The sequence below is a fragment of the Garra rufa genome, chromosome 20, assembly GCF_049309525.1.
Source record: "Garra rufa chromosome 20, GarRuf1.0, whole genome shotgun sequence".
NCBI classification, from domain to species: domain Eukaryota; kingdom Metazoa; phylum Chordata; class Actinopteri; order Cypriniformes; family Cyprinidae; genus Garra; species Garra rufa.
The window spans coordinates 26,010,175-26,034,433 of NC_133380.1; the positions used below are offsets into that span (position 1 = coordinate 26,010,175).

At 37.4% G+C, this 24,259-nt stretch overlaps 1 protein-coding gene across 1 annotated transcript in view; it reads right to left on the reverse strand.

The window, feature by feature from the left end:
- LOC141293487 (probable guanine nucleotide exchange factor MCF2L2) overlaps positions 1–23,119 on the reverse strand; it is a 106,226-nt gene extending 83,107 nt beyond the window's left edge. Inside the window, exon 1 of the mRNA XM_073825521.1 lies at positions 22,720–23,119. Coding sequence (XP_073681622.1) covers positions 22,720–22,801 — 82 coding nt within the window. The 5' untranslated portion in view covers positions 22,802–23,119. The remainder of the gene's footprint in view (positions 1–22,719) is intronic.
- Positions 23,120–24,259: the final 1,140 nt, after the last annotated feature.

The following is a 24,259-nucleotide window of genomic DNA, read 5'->3' on the forward strand; positions in this document are numbered from 1 at the left end:
TTAATAAAATGTCCCCAAAAGATCAAAATTTACTGGCATTACTACAGGGCTATTCAATTGGCGGACCGCGGGCCCAATCCGGCCCGCCAATCATCTTCGTCCGGCCCGAGGGAGAAGTACGCGCAAGTGGCTTGAATTGTTTTGGCACTAAGTAGTTTGTCCACTAGGCGGCAACGCTGGCCCGGGCCAGCAAAAAAGAAAAGCAAGAGAGCCAAGAACAACAACAATCTACCAGAGACCGCAACATCAATAGCCGGCAGATTTAACAAGCAGGCTCCAGACTGCGACCAAATGGACACATTTTTCTGCCGGTGTGACTAAATTTTGTAAATGGTCGCACTGGCGCGACCACCGCGTTGTTCAACTCATAAGCGCTGCTATTTCTGTTTCATATGAGAAACATAAAACAGCAAACGAAACGAAAGAGAAACCAAAGCGCGCCACGCTTGAGCGCGCTACGTTTGAGCTGCGCAACGCGGACCGTTTATTAGCTGGTACCGCAATGCAAACACGTTTGTCCGAGCTCAGAACAGCTGGGAACCAAAGTTGATTTCGCAACACTGTAACTGCACAGTGCTGCGAGATCCAGTGAGAAGTGTTTGAATTCGCACAGAATGAATTAAGGTTGCTGCAAGATCTATTGAGAATCAATCAAATTCTGTTATAAACAGCGCTGAGGTATGTCAGACAACCAGAAGTAACACCAACTTAAGCATAGTCGAATGTTATTACAGTATTCACTTAAGGGTTTGTACAACCTTTTGAAAGAGAAATTCAAGCACTTTTCAATGACTTTCAAGCATTTTGCACAACCATTTCCAGCACGTTAAAGCTCTTATGATCCAATTATTTGGATGGCCAAATAACTGAATGTTATTTTGATGGCCAAAATATACTTTGTGGTAAACAAACACTAATGTAAAAAAAAATAAAATACATCAAATCACAATTATAACCAGTATATTGCAATGATAATCTGTGTAGTTTACGCATAAACAATTTATAGTTCATGTGAAGATATTTAAATAAAAAAAAAAGAAAATCATCTAAATTAAAAGTTGTTATATATTTCAGAGCTTTCAATTATACTGTAATGTTGAATGGACATAATTAATATGTAAAACTGAGAGAAAATTCATTTAATAAAGACACCAGTACCAGTATTGATATCAATACTTCATAAATAATAGGCTACTTGGTAAAAAAAAGAAAAAAGAAATGCCATTAAACACATATTTAAAATATACTTTATGTTTTTTCTACCTTAATTTGGAGGTCCAGTATGAAATTCTGACTATATGCGATTAATCATGATTAATTACAGAAAAATGCGTGATTTTTTTTAATTGATTGACAGACAGCACTAATGTTAACCTTTTATAGATGTTGGTGTTGTAATATTAGTTACAACAATACAACCCCCAGAAAGAGATCGGGACGGCCCCCACCCCCTTGGCCCCCTTCAAATTTTCAGCTCGATAATCCGGCCCCCAAATGAATCTAATTGAATAGCCCTGCATTACTATACCTTCAGGGTTTTGGTCCCCATAACACAGTGAATACCACACACACACTTGTCTATCTAAACAAGAACATACCATACATATCTACAGTGTACCTTATCTGTCCCTAAAAATTTCATAATAGTACTTTTGAGTAGTAATATGTACCCTTATAGAAGTAGTTAACTTCCAGAACAAAAATTTACAGATAATTTACTCACCCCATTTTCATCCAAGATGTTCATATCTTTCTTTCTTCAGTCAATAAGAAATCATGTTTTTTGAGGAAAACATTTTAGGATTTCTCTCCACATAGTGGAATTCAATGGTGCGCCCAGGTTTGAACTTGCAACGATCCAAGCCAAGGTAGAAGGGTGTTCTAGCAAAACGATTGCTTATTTTAGAAACAAATCACACCTGATCACACTGTCGGGGCTTATTTCTGCGATAACTACCGGCTGCCTGTACATTATCCCTTACATATATATAAGAGGAATATTTCATATTTATAAATGATTTATATTATATATAAATATATATTACTTGTTGTCATGAGTCTGGTCAGTGTTTGCTGTGTTTGTGTTTAAGGACTTTTATTTTGTTGTTTCCGTGCCCCATTGTTTTCTGCTTCCCTGCCTCTCTGCTCCCCTATTTGTTGCCATGGACACTTATTACACCACACCCATTCCCCTGTTAGTTTCCATGGTTACCTATTAGATCATTACCTCTGTCTTGTGTATAAATAGTCCTTGTGTTTCCTCTGTGGTTTGTCAGTTGTTAAATGTGTAATGTTTTGTCATGGTTGTTTCTTCCCTTGTAAAAAAAAAACAGCTAAAACCAGCCTAGGCTGGTTGGCTGGTTTTAGCTGGTCAACCAGCCTGGTTTTAGCTGGTCATAGCTGGGAGGCAGGCTGGTTTTAGAGAGGTTTTGGCCATTATTCCAGCCTGGCCAGGCTGGTCAGGCTGGTCTTAGCTGGTCAGGCTGGGAAACCACCAGCTAAAACCAGCCTGACCAGCCTGGCCAGGCTGGGAGACCAGCTAAAACCAGCCATTTCCAGCTTAAACCAGCTAAGACCAGCCAACCAGCCTAGGCTGGTTTTAGCTGTTTTTTTCAGCAGGGTTGCCCGAGTCTGAGTTCCTGTATTCCTTGTTTCTTTGTGGAGTTCCAAATAAACTACTGCATTTAGATCCTCATCCTGCCTCTTCTGACCATCGAGCCGTTACAGAACAACTGACCAAATTATGGATCTAGCAGGAAGTTCATTCAACCCCGTGAGTTTGCTCTGCGCCATTTTCCAAAATGGCCGTCCCATCGTGTGTTATGTGGAAGAATTCATTACTTATAGTCACCTGACACCTTGTGAGGAGACCATGATTAAGGAATGTTTCTGGAGTGGACTTGACCCAGATATCAGTTTCAACTTACCTGATGAAGACCCCAATTGGACCCTTGCACAGTTTATACAACAGACTTTGTTCTGTTGTATTGTAAATCTCCGTTTACTGTGGTTGAGGTTGAGTCCACTCACAAGAAGGTCGCCAGCCCAGAGCCACAGCACAGGATGTCTGCTAGCACAGGGCCTGTTCACAAGATGGCGGCCCATCCAGAGTCTGTTCACAAGATGGCCGCCCTTCCAGAACCTGTTTGTAAGATGGCTGCCCTTCCTGAGCCTGTTTACAAGATGGCCGTTCTTCCAGAGCCTGCTCGCAAGATGGTTGCCACGCTCAAGCCTCTGCACAAGATGGCCGCCACGCCAGAGCCTGTCGCAAAGATGGCTGCCACGCCAGAGCCGGTCGCTAAGATGGCTGCCACGTCAGAGCCTGACGCTAAGATGGCCACCACGCCAGAACCTGCACCCAAGATGGCCGCCAAGCCTGAATCCCTGGCCAAGATGGCTGCCGTTCCTGAGTTCTCGGCCAAGATGCCCGCCAAGCCTGAATCCCTGGCCAAGATGGCCACCGTTCCCGAGTTCCCGGCCAAGATAGCCTCTGTTCCTGAATCCCCGGCCAAGATGGCCGCCAAGCCTGAGTCCCCGGCCAAGATGGCCGCTACATCTACACTTTATCGTGCCAACTCCGTCTCAAGAGGGTTGGTGTCTAGCGTGGAGGACCCACCGCTGCTATCGGCTCGAGCAGCTGGTCTCCCCAAACTTACATTAGCCAAGTCAGCGCCCGCTAACGTCATATCTGCTTCTCCTGAACCTGCGCCAGCTGCTGTTCCTGCACAGTCAAGTCACGTCACAGCTGCTGTTCCTGCACAGTCAAGCCATATCACAGCTGCTGTTCCTGCCAAGGCAAGTCACGTCACTACTGCTGTGACTACAAAGTCAAGTCAGGTCGTAGCCGCAATCCCTGTACCAAGTCAAGTCGCAGGTGTATTTTCAAAGCCAAGTTTAGTCACAGCTGTTCCTTCAGAGTCAAGTCAAGACACAGCAGCACTTCCTGATTCAAGCCAAGACACTATACCACTTCCTGAGTCAAGTCAAGCAGCACTTCCTGAGTCAGGCCAAGACACTATACCACACCCTATGTCAAGTCAAGACACTACAGCAGTACCTCCTGAGTCACGCCAAGACACAGCAGTACCTCCTGAGTCACGTCAAGTCACAGCTGTTCCCGTCAAGTCACAGCTGTTCCTGCCACGCCAAATCGAGTCACAGCTGTTCCACTAAAATGGAGTCAAGTCACAGTCATCCCTTCAAGGTCAAGCGATGTCACGCCCGAGCGTCTAGAGCAGACGCTTCTAAGCCTCACACCCTCAAGCATGAGGGCCATTGCCCTTTTAAGTGTGTGGGCTGCACACTGTTCTTCAAGGGCCTCATCTGTCCACATGTCCGCTGCGCCCATGCCTTTTATGGAGGCGGCGTCTATGGCGGAATCCCGAGGAGGCCGTTCCTGAGATTCCTGTCTGTCCTGTCACGGCTATGGAGGCTGTTCCTGAGATTTCTGTCTATCCTGTCAGGGCTATGGAGGCCGTTCCTGAGATTCCTGTCTATCCTGTCATGGCTATGGAGGCCGTTCCTGAGTTTCCGGTCCCCTCTGTCATGGCTATGGAGGCCGTTCCCGAGTTTCCGGTCCCCTCTGTCACGGCTATGGAGGCCATTCCTGTGGTCCCTGTCCTGGCCAAGGAGGCCATCTATGAACTCTCTGCCCGACCTCTCACGGGTATGAAGGCTGTCAGTGAACTCCATGACCTCTTTGTTTCTGTGTCCGTGGTCTGTGTTTCAGGTCTGTCTGTCCCAGCCTGGTGGGCTCCTGCTCCGCCCTGGTGGGCTCCTGCTCCGCCCTGGTGGGCTCCTGCTCCTTCTGCTCCGCCCTGGTGGGCTCCTGCTTCATCTGCTCCGCCCTGGTGGGCTTCTGCTCCTTCTGCTCCGCCTTGGTGGGCTCCTGCTCCTTCTGATCTGCCCTGGTGGGCTCCTGCTCCTTCTGCTCCGCCCTGGTGGGCTCCTGCTCCATCTGCTCCGCCCTGGTGGGCTCTTGCTCCATCTGCTCCGCTCTGGAGGGCTCCTGCGCCTCCTGTTCCGCCCTGGAGGGCTCCTGCGCCTCCTGTTCCGCCCTGGAGGGCTCCTGCGCCTCCTACTCCGCCCTGGAGGGCTTCTGCGCCTCCTGTTCCGCCCTGGAGGGCTTCTGCGCCTCCTGTTCCGCCCTGGAGGGCTTCTGCGCCTCCTGTTCCGCCCTGGTGGGCTCCCGCTCTGTCTGCTCTGCCCTGGTGGGCCCCTGCTCAGCCTGCTCCACCCTGGCCTTCCGCTCTGCTTCAGTTCCCCAGTCATGGACCTGGCCCTCCTTCCCTCCCCCTGTTCTGCCTGAGCTGCCCCCCCCCCCTCCTGGACTTGAGTTTTTGTTTAGAGCGTCTGGAAGCCGCTCCTTTGAGGGGGGGCTATGTCATGAGTCTGGTCAGTGATTGCTGTGTTTGTGTTTAAGGACTTTTATTTTGTTTCTGTGCCCCATTGTTTTCTGCTTCCCTTCTCCCCTATTTGTTGCCATGGACACTTATTACACCACGCCCATTCCCCTGTTAGTTTCCATGGTTACCTATTAGATCATTACCTCTGTCTAGTGTATAAATAGTCCTTGTGTTTCCTCTGTGGTTTGTCAGTTGTTAAATGTGTAATGTTTTGTCATGGTTGTTTCTTGCCCGAGTCTGAGTTCCTGTATTCCTTGTTTCTTTGTGAAGTTCCAAATAAACTACTGCATTTAGATCCTCATCCTGCCTCTTCTGACCATCGAGCCGTTACACTTGTATTTTCTTAAATATATACATGTGTGTGTATATATACATATTTATGTTTTAGTGGAAAAACTTACTGATAATAAGAAAATGGCTTGCAGCACATATCCTCTGCATCATCAATTTATACTGCCCCTAAAGACTTTCTGCAGCATACAGTACTCTTGGGTATGTGTGTGTTTTACTAAGTAAGCTCTCAGTTTAGTACAGAGTCTTAATATTTTTTGCACTTATGAAAACTTTTATCCTCATTTACAGACTCTAATGTCATTCTAAACCATACATGGAACACAAACTAAAAACTTACCACAGTTTTCCATATAATCAAAAGGGACTGTCAGGCTTTACAATGACAAGAAATCTTTTTTTTTTAAATCAGATCTCATAAAAGAATCTGTTTGTCAGTTCACAAAATTGATCTGAATGATCAATGATCTGATTCAAAGTTAACTTTCAAGAAGACTTCTGCCTATTCCTCAGGCAGGCGTGTAGCTTCAGAAGACTTGAATCACACAGGCCATTTTTATAGTACTTTTACATCCATTAAATGGACAAAATTATTCTTCAAAAAAATCAGTTTGGAACAACTTTATCCCTTTAAAAGCTTCTGACTTTCACCCCCTTGACCTTCATGTTAACCACAAACAGAACTTTCTCATCAGTGTCTGACTAAACGAAACTCCTGAGCAGGATTATGAAGAAGCAAAACACTTCTGAATCACTGGAATAACTACTGGCACATTTTTCTGGTCACATTGCTGTGTCTAATCATTATTAAGCCCATAAACCTCTTTTTCTTCCCCTAAAAACACCTCACAGCTTTCATCCAAAGCTGTAACTCTCTCAGAAACGACTCCATATATCATTCTCAGAAATACAGAGGACAAGAAAAACACAAAGTTCTCCCTCAGGCACAAATGCTTAAAAAAAAACAGACAGAATGCTGACTTACACATAACCGAACCCATTCTGACGACGGTCCCGCGCCGCGCAACAGGTCCCTCAAACTCCCTCACGCGTGTCTCTTTCAGGTCCTCTCTTACTCCTGAGCATTTACTGAGGTGTTAGCAGAGGTGCGTGAGCCTCTGAAATGCAGGTAGCACATTGACATGCTTTCTACAAATATCTTAGAGAATGACAGAAGCGCCGATAGTTTCCTGTTCCTTTCTTTCCCAGCGAGACATTCATCACTGCGCAGTGCTCGGTGGTTAAAGTACGTCAGGAAGAACTTCTCACAAACACACAGATTCCTTTTCCCCTCTCCACCCCAAAACAGAGCCCTGCTACAGACACACACACAAACCCCTCCCCGCAACCCTCACACATGAGACGGCATCATGTGGCACTGACTGCTAAAACTAAACCTGAAGAAATCTACTTTTTTCAGTCGCTTTCACAGTGGAAAACAGCTGTAATGTCCTAAATTGAGAAGGAAAAAGCAGGAAACGAACCCAAACAGTGATTTCATGGTTGTTTGAGCGCTTGCTTGTAGGTGAGCTAATGTTTTATGGATAAGTTCAAACATTCCTGTGGATGGAAACCTTTGTGCGTATAAAATAAGAACTGCTTTTACTCCGGAACGTCTGGATCTCTGGAAAACACAGTCATTCTGACACACACTCAAAAACAAGCTAATTTGTGAGAATATAGGGAATGTCTTTAAACTGCAAAAGTAATTAATGTTTGAAATAATTCATTGTAGTAATTTTTTTTTTAAATCATCATAGTAACATAAAATAACTGCCTAAAAATCCTCATGATCTTTGGTTTTAAGGAGGTCAGTAAAATTTTGTGTGAAATGTTTTTAAAAAATATTATTATTATTATTATTATTATTATTATTATACATATCAAATTTGATATTATGGCAATAATAATTAATTTTATTCTACTGACTATATAGTTTAACATTTTTTATATATTATTATTTTTGATATTCTTATTAACAACAACAACAATAATAATATTTAGATTTAGTAATAGTAATATTAATTCTAATAATAACAATTATTATTATTATCAACAACAATAATAGTAATATTTAGATGCATTTATTAATACTACTATTATTTCTAATAACAATTATTATTTTTATTATTATAAATGTACTGACTTTTGTATTATTATTATTATTATGAATTTATCCATTTTTATATATAATTAATATTGAAATTTTTAATAATATTATTGTTGTTGTTATTCTTAACAATAACAACAATAATAATATGAGTTTGATATATTTATTAATAATAATATAAATTCTAATAATAGCAATTATTATAAATTTATAGAATTTTATATTATTATTATTATTAATATTGACATTTTAATAATAATGTTGCTGTTGTTCTGATTAACAATAACAACAACAACAATAATAATAATAAGATAAGTTTCTTAATATTTATTCATTTTAAAAATAACAATTATTATTATTATTATTATAAATCAACCAACTTTTATAGTACTAATATTATTATTAGTGTTAATATTACTATTATTATTGGTATTTTTATTAATATTATTATTGTTGTTATTCTTCAAAGAATAACAACAATAATATTATTACAAATAATAATAATAAATAATAATAATTAGATACATTTATTAATAATACTATGAATTCAATTTATAGACTCTTATATTATTATTATTGACATTTTAATAATTAATATTGCTTTAATATTGCTGTTGTTCTTATTAACAATAATAAGATACATGTCTTAATATTTATTCATTTTAAAAATAACAATTATTATTATTATCTGTAACGATACGTGCTGGACTGATGAGACGAGAGACGAGGTAAACAATAAACATTAATATTTAATATAATCTTCAGATAAACAGGCTGGAACACTCAGGAACAGGCAAGATAATCCACACACTATTCACAACATTTAACGACCGACATTGAACTCAAGAAACAAACAGACTTATAAAGACAGACTAATTACTAAACACAGGTGACGGTGATCAGGGCTGACGAGGGAAAAACCAAATCACACAGAATCAACAGGGGGAGACAATGGGCGAAACCAAAGACATAAACAGACAGAACTGTGACATTACGCCCCCCTCCGGAAAGGCGCGTCCTCGCGCCGTGGAAAAAAGAAAAAACGAGAGGGGCGGAAAAACCAGGATACCAGAGTCAATGAAGGAGGGGGTTCCGGCGGAGGACGCAACCCCCGGAGGAGGACCAGAACAAAAGTCCATGTGACAAACCAGACAGTCCAGAGGGGCGACGACGGAGGGAGGAGACAGGGAGGACATGGGTGGGGCATAAGGCAGGAGGAACCGACCCAGACCGCAGCCATGATGACGGCCCACTGTGGAGCCGACAAAGGGAGGAACCATGGTGGACGAAGGCGTGCCGACTCCATGGGGCCGACCGACAGAGGCGGAGCAGATGGATAAGGAGCCCGAGGCGAAGACGGAGAGCCGATGATCCGGGGTGACGGCGAGGATCCGGAGGGCCAAGGTGGAGCAGGCTCTGGCGCCCGAGGCGGAGGCGGAGTCCCGGAGATCCGCGGCGGAGCCGGAGCGACAGAGGATGGAGGCTGTGCCCGCAAGAAGGAGGAGTCCCAAGGAGCCGGTGGGACGGCGCGACGAGGCACAGCCGGAGGAGCAGAGTCCTGAGGAGCCGATGGGGTGACGACTGACCAGGGCGGAGCCGGAAAGACGATGGAGCCCGGTGGAGCTGGTGGATCGATGGGCGACGGTGAAGAGGAGGGCGTCGAGAGCCGTGGTGGAACCGCGGGGTCGAAGGGCCGAGGCGGAGTCCAGGACTCGGAGGCTGGAGGCGGAGCTGAGGAATCCTCCAGCCGAGACGCCGATGGAAGCTGGCAGTCCCGCGGCGAGCCCACTGCACAGGTGGTGGGCTGAGGGTGAGCTGGGGGACTGACTGCTGACCTGGGAGACTTGGGGCGGCTGGGCGGAACCAGCGGGAACTCAGGACTGCTGGGCGGAACCAGCGGGAACTCAGGACGGCTGGGCGGAACCAGCGGGAACTCAGGACGGCTGGGCGGAACCAGCGGGAACTCAGGACGGCTGGGCGGAACCAGCGGGGACCAGGCAGATTCAGACAGACGAGGGCGGGTGGGAGGGAAGTCTATACAGGTCAGTGGCTCAGAGAAAAAGTCAATTAGGTCACATGAGTTGTCTTGGGCAAGATCCGAGAAGAAGTCTATTAAATCCCCAGAATTAGATCCAAGCTCACCCTCAGCGGTGGTGCAGTGGGCAGGGCTCTCTGTCGTCCTCTCTTGCTCCACGTGACAATCCACCGTCACGGATGTTGATGCCGGCTCTCGCACCTGGTCAGATGGGTCAGGCTCTGTCGCTCTCGGCTCTGGCACTCCATCTGCGGTGGGCTCAGGCTGTAACTCCGCATGTCGGGGTGATGTTTGGCTGGGTTCTGGGTCGTGAGTGGGGCTGACGTCCTCCTCGATGACGCCGACAGTCCAGGAAGATTGGCAGGACGCCAACACCCACTCGATGTAGTCCGGCAGGCTCTCTTGAGGACCCTCCCCGGATAGCAGCGCCTTGGTGGTGGAATTCAGTCCCAGGTGGTAGTAGATGCATAGGCTGCTATCCGGGAAGTGGGAATGTTCTGCCAGGGAGATGAACTCACGTGTATGGTCCTCAAGAGAGCGTTCCTCCTGCCTCAGGAGGATGAGACGAACAGTAGGGTCCATAATCGATCAAACAATAAAAAACAAAACACTGAGGGAAAAAAGACGGAAAATAAACGCAGGGGAAAGTGCCGGGTAAACTTTTTCGGTCGGTCGTTCCTGTAACGATACGTGCTGGACTGACGAGACGAGAGACGAGGTAAACAATAAACATTAATATTTAATATAATCTTCAGATAAACAGGCTGGAACACTCAGGAACAGGCAAGATAATCCACACACTATTCACAACATTTAACGACCGACATTGAACTCAAGAAACAAACAGACTTATAAAGACAGACTAATTACTAAACACAGGTGACGGTGATCAGGGCTGACGAGGGAAAAACCAAATCACACAGAATCAACAGGGGGAGACAATGGGCGAAACCAAAGACATAAACAGACAGAACTGTGACATTATCATTATTATTACAATTTTTTATATTGTTGTTGTTGTTCTTCGTAAAAACAACAACAATATTAAAATAATAATAATAATAATAATAATAATAATAATAATTAGATACATTTATTAATAATAATAATAATAATAATAATAATATGATTTCTAATAATAACTATTATTATTATTATTGTTATTATAAATGTATCGACTTTCATATTATTATTATTGGTATTACTGATTTTTTAATAATAAAATTGTTGTTCTTGTTAACAATAAAAATAACAATAATACAATATACATTTATTAATATTTATTAATTTTAAAAACAACAATTATTATTTTTATACATTTACCAACTTATAGTACTATTATCATTCTTATAATCATTTTTTATTATTATTATCATAAATGTATCAACTTATATATTATTATTATTATTATTATTATATATATTATTGACATTTATTGACAATGTGTTGTTGGTGTTATTCTTGTTAACAATAAGAACAACAATATTAAAAATTATAATTATAAAAATGATAATTAGATACGTTTATTCCTAAAAATATTAATTCTAATAATAACAATAACTAGTATTATTAATGTTATTATAAATGTAACAACTTATTATTATTATTATTATTATTATTATTAACAAACTAACAAAAAAACAAAAAGTCCAAAACTGAAATTATGATCGTTTCATTCTAAATACTTTAGAAACTTTAGGTCAGAGGACAATGGCAAGATGTTGGATGCAGAGATGCTCATAAGTCTCTGAGCTAGAGTCCAAGTCAAGTCTCAAGTCTCTGAGCTAGAGTCCAAGTCAAGACTCAAGTCTCTGAGCGAGAGTACAAGTCAAGTCTCATGGCTCTGAGCTAGAGTCCAAGTCAAGTCTCAAGTCTCTGAGCTAGAGTCCAAGTCAAGTCTCAAGTCTTTGAGCGAGAGTACAAGTCAAGTCTCAAGTCTCTGAGCTAGAGTCCAAGTCAAGTCTCAAGTCTCTTTATTATATTAAGTCTCTGGTTATAATAAGTGTTGCATCACGCACGGCGACCCATCCAACACTGCATAGCTATATATAAGGAATTCAAAGCATGTAATATGTTATTATTACTCCTTTATCTATTAGCATACGGTATATGCTTTGATTTTGGTATGTAAAAAGTATAAACAGGCTATTTCAACATGACAAAAACACCAAAAATGCTTTACTTTTAAGTTAATATCTGTATTTTGCCTTGTAGCATGAACACACAGTACAGTACAGATCAATAATTAAGAAAGCACCATTTAGTATGTTTTTTAAGCTGTTTGTTTATGAGGACACAGATGTCCCCATAAGCCATGTTTACGTTGTAATAGCCTACCCTTTCACTGTTAAGGCTGGACCAGAATATTGGTATTTGATTATTTGAATATTCGTTCGGTGGGTTGACATTCGATTTTAAAATTTAAGATTTGAATATTCTTTTTTTTTTCTCCATACACCTTTCATCCACCGCAAAACGGTTCTCATTCGCGCTTAAATATGAATGAAGAAGATCAGACTGCTGCGCCACTAACAGACAGCAAAAATAAAAGAAATTGAGCAATATTTGGGAGACAGTAGCCTACTAAAGTACAGTCAGGCCCACTTACATGGTGGAAGCAAAACAAAGGCTGTGACTGTCCCAATACCGCGCCACTTAAGTGCCTTCAATGCAGCTGTAATTTCCGCGTTCAAATGCACTAAAGCTGACCGCAAATAATTACCATGAATGTGTCTGGGGAAAATTAAGGAGATATTCGAATTATTTATTAATAAACTATGTCCCAAAGGTGAAGTTGATGATTCTGACTGGTCATCTGCTCATCGGAGCAATGAATGCCTAAATGTGTCTTTATGGATTAGGCCTATAGCTAATGAAAGAGTTTCGTTTTCGATTTGAATTATTTAAAATTATTTATTTACAGCTCTGGATAATATACTACTCCTACCTTTATAAGCCACAATGAAGTTTCACATTCGCACCGGCACCTCCAGGTCCTGCAAAGCCAGCTTCAGCTTTCACTCTTCTCGCAAACGATTGCATATGCGCCTAATAGCACACATTTATCTAGTTTAAACTATAAAACTAATATTGTGATATGCTTTAAGTTTTTAATATCTATGGATTTTAATTGAAATCGTGATGACTTAAGAGAGCTAAATTGATCTGTCTGTCGCTGGCCGCATGGTGGTTAGCCTACTTAAAAAAAAAACAAAAAAAAAAAAAAAAAAAACTTGAATTTCACAAACAAAAGGTGTTCCAAATATATTTCTAAATTTACTTCATAAACTAAATAAACGAAAATAAATGTAATCACGTTGCTATTAAAAACAGCAGCTGTGTAATGGGAAAGAGAAAGAAAAAAGTTCCAGTCGGACTCGGGCCAGTATTCTGATGAGCTGTCAGACAAGGTCCGGGCGAGGTTTAAGGAATTTTTGCAACGAATGTTTATTTAATAGCCTATTTAATATTCTTATTTAGGCTACTTTTTATTTAACTGTATTATTAATTTTAGCGTTTTGTAGGCTGCTTGTTCACTGAAGGAAGTGCTCAAATAGGCTAAGCATGCACGTTTGTTAATGTTTACAAACGATTATTGTTTCAAAATAATATATATATATTGTAGCCTACATAGGCCTATATACACAAACGTTATCTATAAATAATTTAGGTATTAAAATTATTATTATGCATCTTCTGTTTGGGCCGTTTTGTTTTAAGTTTTTAAATCCAAATGTTGAATGGCAATGCAGTCGACGTGTGTTTGTTGTCCTCTCATGTGTGGCAGCCGTGCCTAAAAAAAAAAAAAAAAAAAAAAAAAAAAAAAAAAAAAAACGGAGGCAGGGGAATAACAGCGAGCTCATTAGTTGTTTCCTAAAAAATAAACATTGTTCACGAGTCCAGCAGCTCGAGTCCGAGTCGAGTCTGAAGTCTTTCGAGGACGAGTCTCAAGTCAAGTCTGAAGTCACTGTGTGTGAGACAAGTCGCACTCGAGTCCGAGTCTCAAACTCGAGTCCCCATCTCTGGTTGGATGTAGTGTATCTTGAGATATACTTTGTATCTCAAGATACAAGAGAAGCACTTTGTTAAAACCAAGTAAATTACTTCTTTATTAAATACAGTAAATACTCTAAAAGCATGCCATTTTGGATACAGATAGTCCTGTCTAATAGCAACGCATAGACTTCTAATCTAAGACCATCAGTACTTACAATTAGAGATGCACCGATTGATCGGCTAGTGATCGGAATCGGCTGATTTCCGCATGATCGGCCCGGATCGGTGAACGGCCGGTCAATTTCTCCTCTTGCCGATTCCTAGCCGATCCTTTTAATGCCAGTGGCACATGCAATTATGTCACGGCCACGCGCACGCACTCACAGTCGCGTGTAAACATGTTTTTGGTGTGAGTGAAGATGACACAAAGATCGCAGTTTAAGGCCAAAATACAACGTGAGGGAACAACCACGAACCATGCGCTTGTTTAACTTTGCTGGACATGTGGTAGATCGCGCCCCCGCTCTGCATATTTAGCATGTCTCTGTTAGTTAACAAACCTGATTCAGATAACCCGCACGTTAGAAGTAAGCTCCGTGAATGAACTGTGTTCCGATTGACATGGTCCCTGCCCAGTGTTCATTGCTCCCTACTCCCTGAGCAGGGGAAATCCGTTGACATTTACTACACTTTCATTCATTCATATATGTGCGCTGCGCCTGCATACAGCCTCTTCACACACTAGTTCGAAGCCAGCATATGTTCCATTTGAATTTAAGGTAATTAAAGCGTGCGCGAAGTGAATTTAATTTGTATTTATTTACAGATGCATTTGTTACACTTCTCTAGTACATTTCATCTGCGTGTGAAGACGCTGTATGCGGTGGCGTAGCGCAAATATCTGAATGAATGTTACGAAGCGTAGTACCGCTGGATTAATTGATGACAAGGCAGAAATACTTCTCTTTATCAAGAAAAATTTGCCATTAATGCTCAAGTAATAGCATTTAGTACTAGCATTGTTAATTCTACCTGTTTGAAGACACAGTGCACTTTTTGTTATTAAAGTTATTGTTGTGAGATGATCCTGTAATTACTGTTAAAAAAAAATCCATATAAAATTCATTGAAGAAAAGTAGATTTTTGTATGCCTGCTTTGTTACTTATTTTTTATTTCTAATGTTTTCAAGGCTCAGAGCACTTTATTTTTTTAAAGTTATTTTATGAGAAGATGCTGTAATGTTTATACATTTCTTTTATATAAATAAAAAAAAATACATTGAGGAAAAGATTACAGGAACTAATTTATACCTTTTACAGGAACTAATTTTACAGGAACTAATTTTATACCTTTTTCGAAGGCACAAAGCACTTTATTTTGTTGTTAAAGTTATTTTGTTGTAAGAAGATCCTGTAATTTAAAAATTTATTTTATTATAAAATAAATTTAATTAAAGAAAATATTTCTGTATAGGCCTTTGCTTTTATTACAGTTCTTAAAAAAATAAAATCGGAATCGGCAAAAATCGGAATCGGCAGGTCACACTTACTGAAAAATCGGAATCGGAATCTGCCAAGAAAATTGCAATTGGTGAATCTCTACTTACAATAAGAGATAAAACAGTCAGATCAATTGATGACATATGTCTGTGGCTTCAGATTACGACACCAGGACGTGTTTTCAGATCGTGTCTGTGATATAAAACAGCATCTGCTGTAATCTGATTACCAGATTCTATTTTAAGAGGATTTCTGTGGTAAATCAGATATGAATGTCACACAATGGTGAATACTGTATGCTCACTAATGCCTACTTCTCTATGGTCCTCACGCGATAGGATTCAGCATCCATGAGAAAGACTGCAAAACACTCATCAGCACATTGAGAGAGGATGAGAGGGTAATGTCATAAAGCTTCAGTGACTGACAATCTAATGGATTCCATTAGCTGAGAAAACGCATTTAACGGCACAAGCTTCTCCATACGCCTGAAGAATAAATCTCACACTGAGCTTGTGATATAAATTTCATACTTGCGTGTAATGAGACAAGAATTAAAAAACTCCCTACATCAAGAATGGCTCATTTTAAATAAACAGATAAAACTAATTTAATAAAAAATTCACATGGTTTCAAAAAAAGTTGCTTCAAAGCTACTGGATGTCAACTAATAAAAGACCTCATCTGATTTCTGAGAACTAGACTACGCTTGACTTTGGGAAAGAGAACTTACTTTAAATTTGATTATATGAGCGACCTAAACTAGAGAGTGAGTGTAAAATACTGATCGACATTGTACAGCACTGAAGCTATAGCCGATATTATACATAGCAGCACACAAAAGCATACGGGGGCGAGGAGAGGGGAGAGGAGGGAGAGAGGAGGAGGAGGAGGGGTTGGTGTGTAGGGAAGGAAGTACAATGACCTTCCTATTGTTCACCTTTTTGGATTTGCTGTTGAACGTCATTGCTCACTGCCGCTGTTTTATTGTGAGTCCAAGTCTTTGGAGATACTGTCACGCTGATTGAAGCTTGGAATGAAGCCTGGGTTTAAGGATTTTAGGCTGTATATACAATTTTAAGGATCAAATGCAGTCAAAAGCTAGGCATAAAAAAAAAAACAGACAAAAAAAGTAAAAAATAAATAAATAAATAAATAAAATAAGACAACATTTAGTATTTAATTTAATTTATTTTAATTTTTTAATTAATTTATTTTTATTTTCACGATACAATCTGTCTTTTCTGAGTCTGTTGAATCTGCCTTTTAAAAAAATCTGCCTTTTTAAATTTTTTATTTAGCCAGGATCAAAAGTGACAGTAAAGTCATTTATAATGTTAGAAAATGTTTCTATTTTTAAATAAATGATGTTCTTTTAAACTTTCTATTCATCAAAGAATCCTGAAAAAATGTATCACACTAAAAAATTGTATTAAGCAGCACAACAATCAATACTGGTAATAATAATATATGTTTTTTAAGCAGCAAATCAGCATATTAGAATGATTTCTGAAGGATCATGTGACACTAAAGAGTCTAATAATAATGCTGAAAATTCACAAAATAATATTACATTTTAAAATATATTAAAATATCCATTTTAAATTGTAATACAGTAATATTTTACATTATGACTGTTTTTGCTGTATTTTCAATTAAATAAATGCATCATTTATGTGAGCATATGACACTTCTTTCAAAAACCATTAAAAAGTCTTACTGACATCAAACTTTTAAAAGGTTCACTTTCGAAATAAAAATTTCCTGATAATTTACTCACTCCAACGTCATCCAAGATGTTCATGCCTTTCTTTCTTCAGTCAAAAAGAAATGAGATTTTTGAGGAAAACATTTCAAGATTTCTCTCCATATAGTGGACTTCAATGAGGATCAATGGGTTGAAGGTCCAAATTGCAGTTTCAAAGGCTTCTAAACGATCCCAGTCGAGGAATATGAGTCTTATCTAGCTAAACGATCGGTCAAATTTCTTAAAACAATCAAAATGTATATATTTTTAACCACAAATGCTCATTTTGCACCTCCCCTACCACACGCATTAGGTAATCATGTCATGTGATGAAGGCGGAAGTACCGACCCAGTGTCCACAAAGCAAACGTTCAAAGAACTGAAAAACACCCTTTACTAAAAATAAGTAAAACAACGATGTCGGACAATTTGGAGGAGAAAATGAGATTGAGTTTTTCACCCTATACTCTACCTTTTGGAGTTGAAGTAGACGAAGAACTAACAGCGCATGACTTTTTTCAACATGATAACGCAATGCGTAAAGTCACACAAGCTTTTGTGACAAACATTGTGGTTAAAAAATATATGCATTTTAATTTTTCTACAAAATGACAGATCGTCTTGCTAAAAAAGACCCTTATTTCTCATCTGGGATCGCTTAGAGCCCTTTGACGCTGCACTGAAACTGCAATTTGGACCTTCAGCCTTGATCCCCATTGAAGTTCACTACATAGAGAAAAATCCTGGAATGTTTTCCTCAAAAACCTTAATTTCTTTGCTACTGAAGAAAGAAAGACATGGACATCTTGGATCACATGGTTGGTGAGTAAATTACCAGGAAATGTTTATTTTGGAAGTGAAGTTCTGATTTGTGTTCAGAAATTCAGACTGTGTGTGTCCCTAAGCTTGTGGATGTGATGCCATGTGTTTTTATCTCTGTACGACTGCCCAGTATTCAGCTTGTTTGTGTTAATCCCTTTATCCTGATTAGTTTAGGATGACTGAATAACACTGTTTGTTTTATTATTTTAAGCAGCATACTTTTAAGCAGCACTGGAGTCAGAACGACTGTCTGATTAAAGCACAGGCTCTCAGAGTGAAGTCAGCCTAAAAATAAAATAAAACAAAAACAACTTTATTGTAAATTCATAAAAAGGTCTTTACAACATTAAAAAAAAAAACTTAAAAATAAAGTCTTTCCTAACATTGCAGTAATCTTGTTGTGATGGTGTTAACATGTTCTCTTATGTTTTCTCATGTCAAACCTGTACAACATTTAGCATCACCAAAAAGCACCATTTTTGGCACATTCATCACATTCACACCAAGCCAACTTCAAAGAACTAGTGGCGATAAAAGCCAACAGTGTTGTCGCATTACGAGTCTGTCGAGAGCCAAAGTGTGGAAGACACCAAACAAACTAACCCGACAGACGCTGGCTGATGCCCGACCGTCAGTTTGGTGTGTCCCGGCCTTAAAAGTTTTGATTTCATGTTTACCTTTATCTTTGGAGTGTTACAAGCTGTTTGTGCAAATTTAAGATCGGTAAAGTTGCAAAGATTAAAGTCTCAAACCCAAAGAGATATTCTTTATAAAATTTAAGACTCAGTCACACCTTCTTAAAACGGCTCATTCAGATGTATAAGCAAAAAAAAGGAGACATAACTTTTATTTTGCTGTAGTATTGTTGCTGCACTTTATTGGACTTTAAAATCTTCTTTCTTTGATTCTTTGAACAGCCATTCTCTGCAATTATAAAGTTTAGAAGAGCCAGGACATTTTTTAACGTAACTCTGATTGTATTAGTCTGAAAGAAGATAGTCATATACACCCAGGATGGTTTAAGGGTTAGTTAATCATGGGGTCATTTTAATTTTTGGGTGAACTATCCTTTTAAGAAACATTTCTTAGTATGATCAATGGTAAAAACTGTGCTGCTTATTACAGTATGTTTTCAAAAACTGTGATACTTTTTTACAATGTAAAGTTAAAAAAAAAAAAATGTGTATATTCGAAATATATATATATTGTAACATGACATACAAAAGTATTAATTCCAAACTTACAAAGGTTGTGGACAATTGATTCTTAATATTGTGTTTTTTTTTTTTTGTTTTTTTTCTGGATAGTTGTTCATAAATCCCCTGTTTGTCCTCAACAGTTAAACTGCCCGCTGCTCTTCAGAAAAATCTTTCAGGTCCCACAAATTCTTTGGTTTTTCAGCATTTTTGTGTATTTGAACCCTTTCCAACAATGACTGTATGATTTTGAGATCCATCTTTTCACACTAAGGACAACTGAGGGACTCATATGCAGCTATTACAGAAGGTTCAAACGCTCACTGATGCTCCAGAAGGAAAAACCATGCATTAAGAGCCGGGGGTAAAAAATTTTGAACAGAATGTTTACATATTTGCCTAAATATATTTTTTATTTTATTTAGTACTGCCCTTCAGAAGCTTCAGAAGATACTTACATGTTTCCCAGAAGACAAGATACGTTTAATTTACCCTGATCTTCAAATTCCAAAAGTTTTTGGCGCCCCCCTCATAACTATACAAAAAAAAAAAAAAAAAACACAGCTGTGGATCATTCAGATAACAACACAGTATTAAGAATCAAGGATGTAAACTTTTGAACAGGGTCATTTTTATAAATTGAACTATTATTTTCTATTGTGGAATATATGTAAACATCTTCTATGTGAAATCTTATTTAGGTCAGTACTAAATAAACAACAACAAGCATTTTGTATGATCCCTCTTATTTTGGTAAAATTACATTTTGCAGTTTCTGAAAGGGGTGTAAACATTTGACCTCAACTGTAAATGAATTTGATAGGATTTGAATATCAGCTATGCAAATATACACTGTGTTCGCCTCAGCTGCTGTTATTTTATAGAATGCTTGACTGCTCATCCGTTATGTTAAATATTCATGAGCTCTCTATCCATAAATGTGCAATATATCACTCAGCTTTGAAATGAACAGGAGAGTGATGTCACATCCAACCAACCAGAGAAGCTCTCAGTGTTTAGTCATCTTGCTATTACGGGATCCGGATGGTCACATCTGTGACTCACTCAGAGGCTGATACTCTGATGGATCACCGGAGGTGCCACTAATGCTGATTTCCTCTCAGCAAAACACAAACAGAAATAACGCTTTAATTTTTTATTGTTTGCTCAAAACCAATGGCAGGTTTGAGGGTCCGTTCATAAAGTTAAACATTTTTTAAAAACATTTAAACATTTAACTTTGAAAGTCCAGTTCAGTGCAGTGAACCACAAACAAATGGTTTAACCATTGTTTAAAAAGCCTGTTGGTTTTCGGTGGGTTTGGAAAGCTGAAGCAGCGGTAAGTTATAATGCGGATAATGAACTTAGGAAGCGGTGACTGTGTGTTTAAAACATGGGGTGTCTGCGTGTATCAATATGGCTGAACTGGCCCGTCTCAGTTTCCATGGAAACGGTCTTTATGTCCCCAGAGGGCTGAAGTGGGGGCGGCAGCAGTGCCTCTCTCTCATGCAGGACAGCACTAACAGCAGCATGGCACAATAACCTACTTCACTTGGTGGAGAAGCACCTGGAAATTTCCCTGCTTTTTATGGTACGGGAAGATAAAAAATACAACTGCTTAGAATAAACACCTTCTCAGAAAGGAGATTTCCTATTTACCAGATTTAACTAAACAGATTTTTTTAGCAAATAATGCAGTGAATTTCCTCATAAGCCACATTTATTTTCTGAATTTGCAGAAAATATATAAAATTATTTGAGGTTTGTGATTTTGACACAAACAGGTGCAATAATTGTATTAGAAGTCCCTAATTTGCTGGTAATTCCTATGCAAAGACATTGTCATAACCTCAAAAAAGTAATATAATTAAATTATTTCAAAAAATACATTATAGAATTATAGATACATTATAGATAATTATAGAAAATATTCTATTAAAATATATATATTTTTAAATATTATATTATTCAATATAGTTTTTACATTATTATTATTATTCAATGTATTACATTATTCAGTATACTGTATTATATGTTACATTATGTTTTATATTATAAATTTTATATTATATTTATCAATATTTAATTTATCAATGTATTAATTTAATACATAATTACATTTTTCTATTAACTTCTACCATATTAATTATACTATATTATGTTATATTATATTATTAAATACATACCTTGTTTCTATAGAAATAATTTAAAAGAAATAATTATAGAACAAGTTACTAGATATAAGATATATAATTTTAATAATATTTTAAGAATATATTATTCAATATACTATATTATCTTTTCATATTATTATTATTCAATATTTTATATTATTTAATTTACTGCATTATATATTTTACATTAAATTATATATGTTACATTATGTTACATTACACTACATTACACATTTTATATTATATTCATTGTTGTTATTTTACTTATCAATGTATTAATTTAATACATAATAAACCTTTTATATCTCCTATAATATTATATTATATTAATGATATTATATTATTAAATACACACATTATTTATATAAAAATAATTAAAAATAAATAATAAAATCTATATAATTTTAACATTATGTTATTCAATATACTATATTTTTACATTATTATTATTATTCAATAAATTATATATAAATAATAAATAATAAATTATGTTACATTATATTACACTACATTATGCATTTTATACCATATTCATTGTTGTTATTTAATTTATTAATTTCTACCATAAGTTCTATCATAATATAATAATACAATAATAAGTTCAATTATATTAATTATAGTATATTGTTATATTATTAAATACACATATTTATATAAAATAATTATAGAAAAATAAACAATTAAGAAAATTAAATGTAAAAAATATTTTTCATATATTTCATATATTCAATATACTATATTATATATTCTTATAACTTCTATAATTTCTGTCATATTAATTTTGCTATGTTATATTTTAATAATAAATACACACATTATTTATACAGAAATAATTATAGAATATATTATTAATAAGCACATAATATAACGTCTAAGATTATTCATATTGAACAATGTTAATTTGTTTTATTTTTAATTAATTATTTATTTATTTATTTTACTTTGGGCAGGTAATTCAGTAGCAAGTCCACATTTTTATTTGTTTATTTATTTCATTATTACATTTGACTAAGCTGTATTTATTTTGTGAATTTGCTGAAAATATATTTTAATTGAATTAATTTCATTAAATGAAGTATGTGATTCTGAAACAAATCGATGCAAAATTAGAAACAAAATCAGCTGGTAATTTCTAGGCAAAGGCCTAATAACCTCCAAATAACCTCCAAAAACTTAGAAATAAAAATGAATATTACTAAAACAAAACGAACCAATAAAACCCTGCAATTTCTGCTCTGAATTGTCCATGTTTACATGACATTCAGCGTTAAAATAAAGCACAGAGGTCTAAAATCAAGCGTTACTTCTAACACTGTCCATTAGGAAACCTCATGGTTTCCTCAAAATCCCAGAATTGACAGACTGCACCTGAATCAGCGATGGAAAGCTCAATCACAGCTGTAACACACCCCCATCAGCCTAAGCAGAGAATAATCAACTCACCAACATGGGTGATGATACAGTCCACCCTCTGCTGTAGCTCCAGTAGAGACATCTCCTCTTCCTCTTCCAGCCTGCAGAGCATCTCAGGGTGTGAACGGTGGCCTCTCTCCTCTCCTCTCCTCTCCTCTCCTCTCCTCTCCTCTCCTCTCCTCTCCTCTCCTCCGCAGCTCACAGGAGGGCTTCCCCGCTCCGCTCTCACAAAGACAGCAGCCACTCCCAGCCCTTGATGGAGACCTCCGATGGAAGACACAAGAGAGAGCCGGTGACACCGGCAGATGAATCCGGCTCTTTTGTTCTACGCGGTGGAGGTGCTGAGAGGCTTTTGTGATGTTAATCATTCATTCTGAATCTCAGCGCCTCAGTGATGCTGGCTGGACTTTACCCGGCGCTCAAAGCAGCTCTATGGCTTCTATCCTAAAGACTGCGTCAGGCACCAGGAAGGGAATCAGAGGGAGGATACAGTACCTGCCTTTAGGCACACAGAGCTCCCTTCACACAAAACATGGAACAATGGATTCACTGGAATGGAGCTTTGTGCATACAGTCTGTACTGTAACAGTCCTGTATTTGTAAAATGTAGAAATAATTAAAAATAAAAATATTATATTATATATTAATAGACCATATTATTAATAAACACATTAAATAATATGTTATTCTATTATTACTGCATACCGCGTATACTGTAAAACAGCACCTCTTGCAAAATGTAAAAAACATTTAAAAAAATATATTAATATATTATATTATTTGATATATTAATAGAGTATATAATTAATAAGTGCATAAAATAATATGTATTTCTATTATACAGCCTATACTGTAAAATAGCACCTCTTGCAAAATGTATATATATATAAAAAAAATCTTATATAATATTATATTATATGAGTATCCTATTAATAAATGCATGAAATAATATGTATTTCTATTATACAGCCTATAATGTAAAACAGCACCTCTTGCAATATATATATATATATATATATATATATAATACATTTTTTCTTCAATATATTAATAGTGTATATTATTAATAAATGCATGAAATAATATGTACTTATATTAATCATTCACAAATCCTATACTGTAACAGCACATCTTGCTAAATGTAAAAAATATGTTTTTAAAATATACTATTAAATAAATATTATAATTATAATATTTTTTGATATATTAATAGTGTATATTAATAAATAATATGAAATCATATATTTATATTATTAATGCACAAATACTATACTGTAAAACAGCTCATATTGCAAAATGTAAAAAATAATTTATATATTTATATATTTAAAAAATAATTTATATTAATAACATTACTAAATAAATATTATATTATAATATTTCTTTGATATATTAATAGTGTATAATATATGTATAATAGTGTATAATATTAACAATTTTTATTTATTTTAATGCATAAATAAAAGTTTAAATAGTTTTTATATAAATATATCAAACAATATCTAAATAATATACATGTCATTCTATACAATTATGTTTCCACGTTTTTATTTTTTATTTATTTACTTTC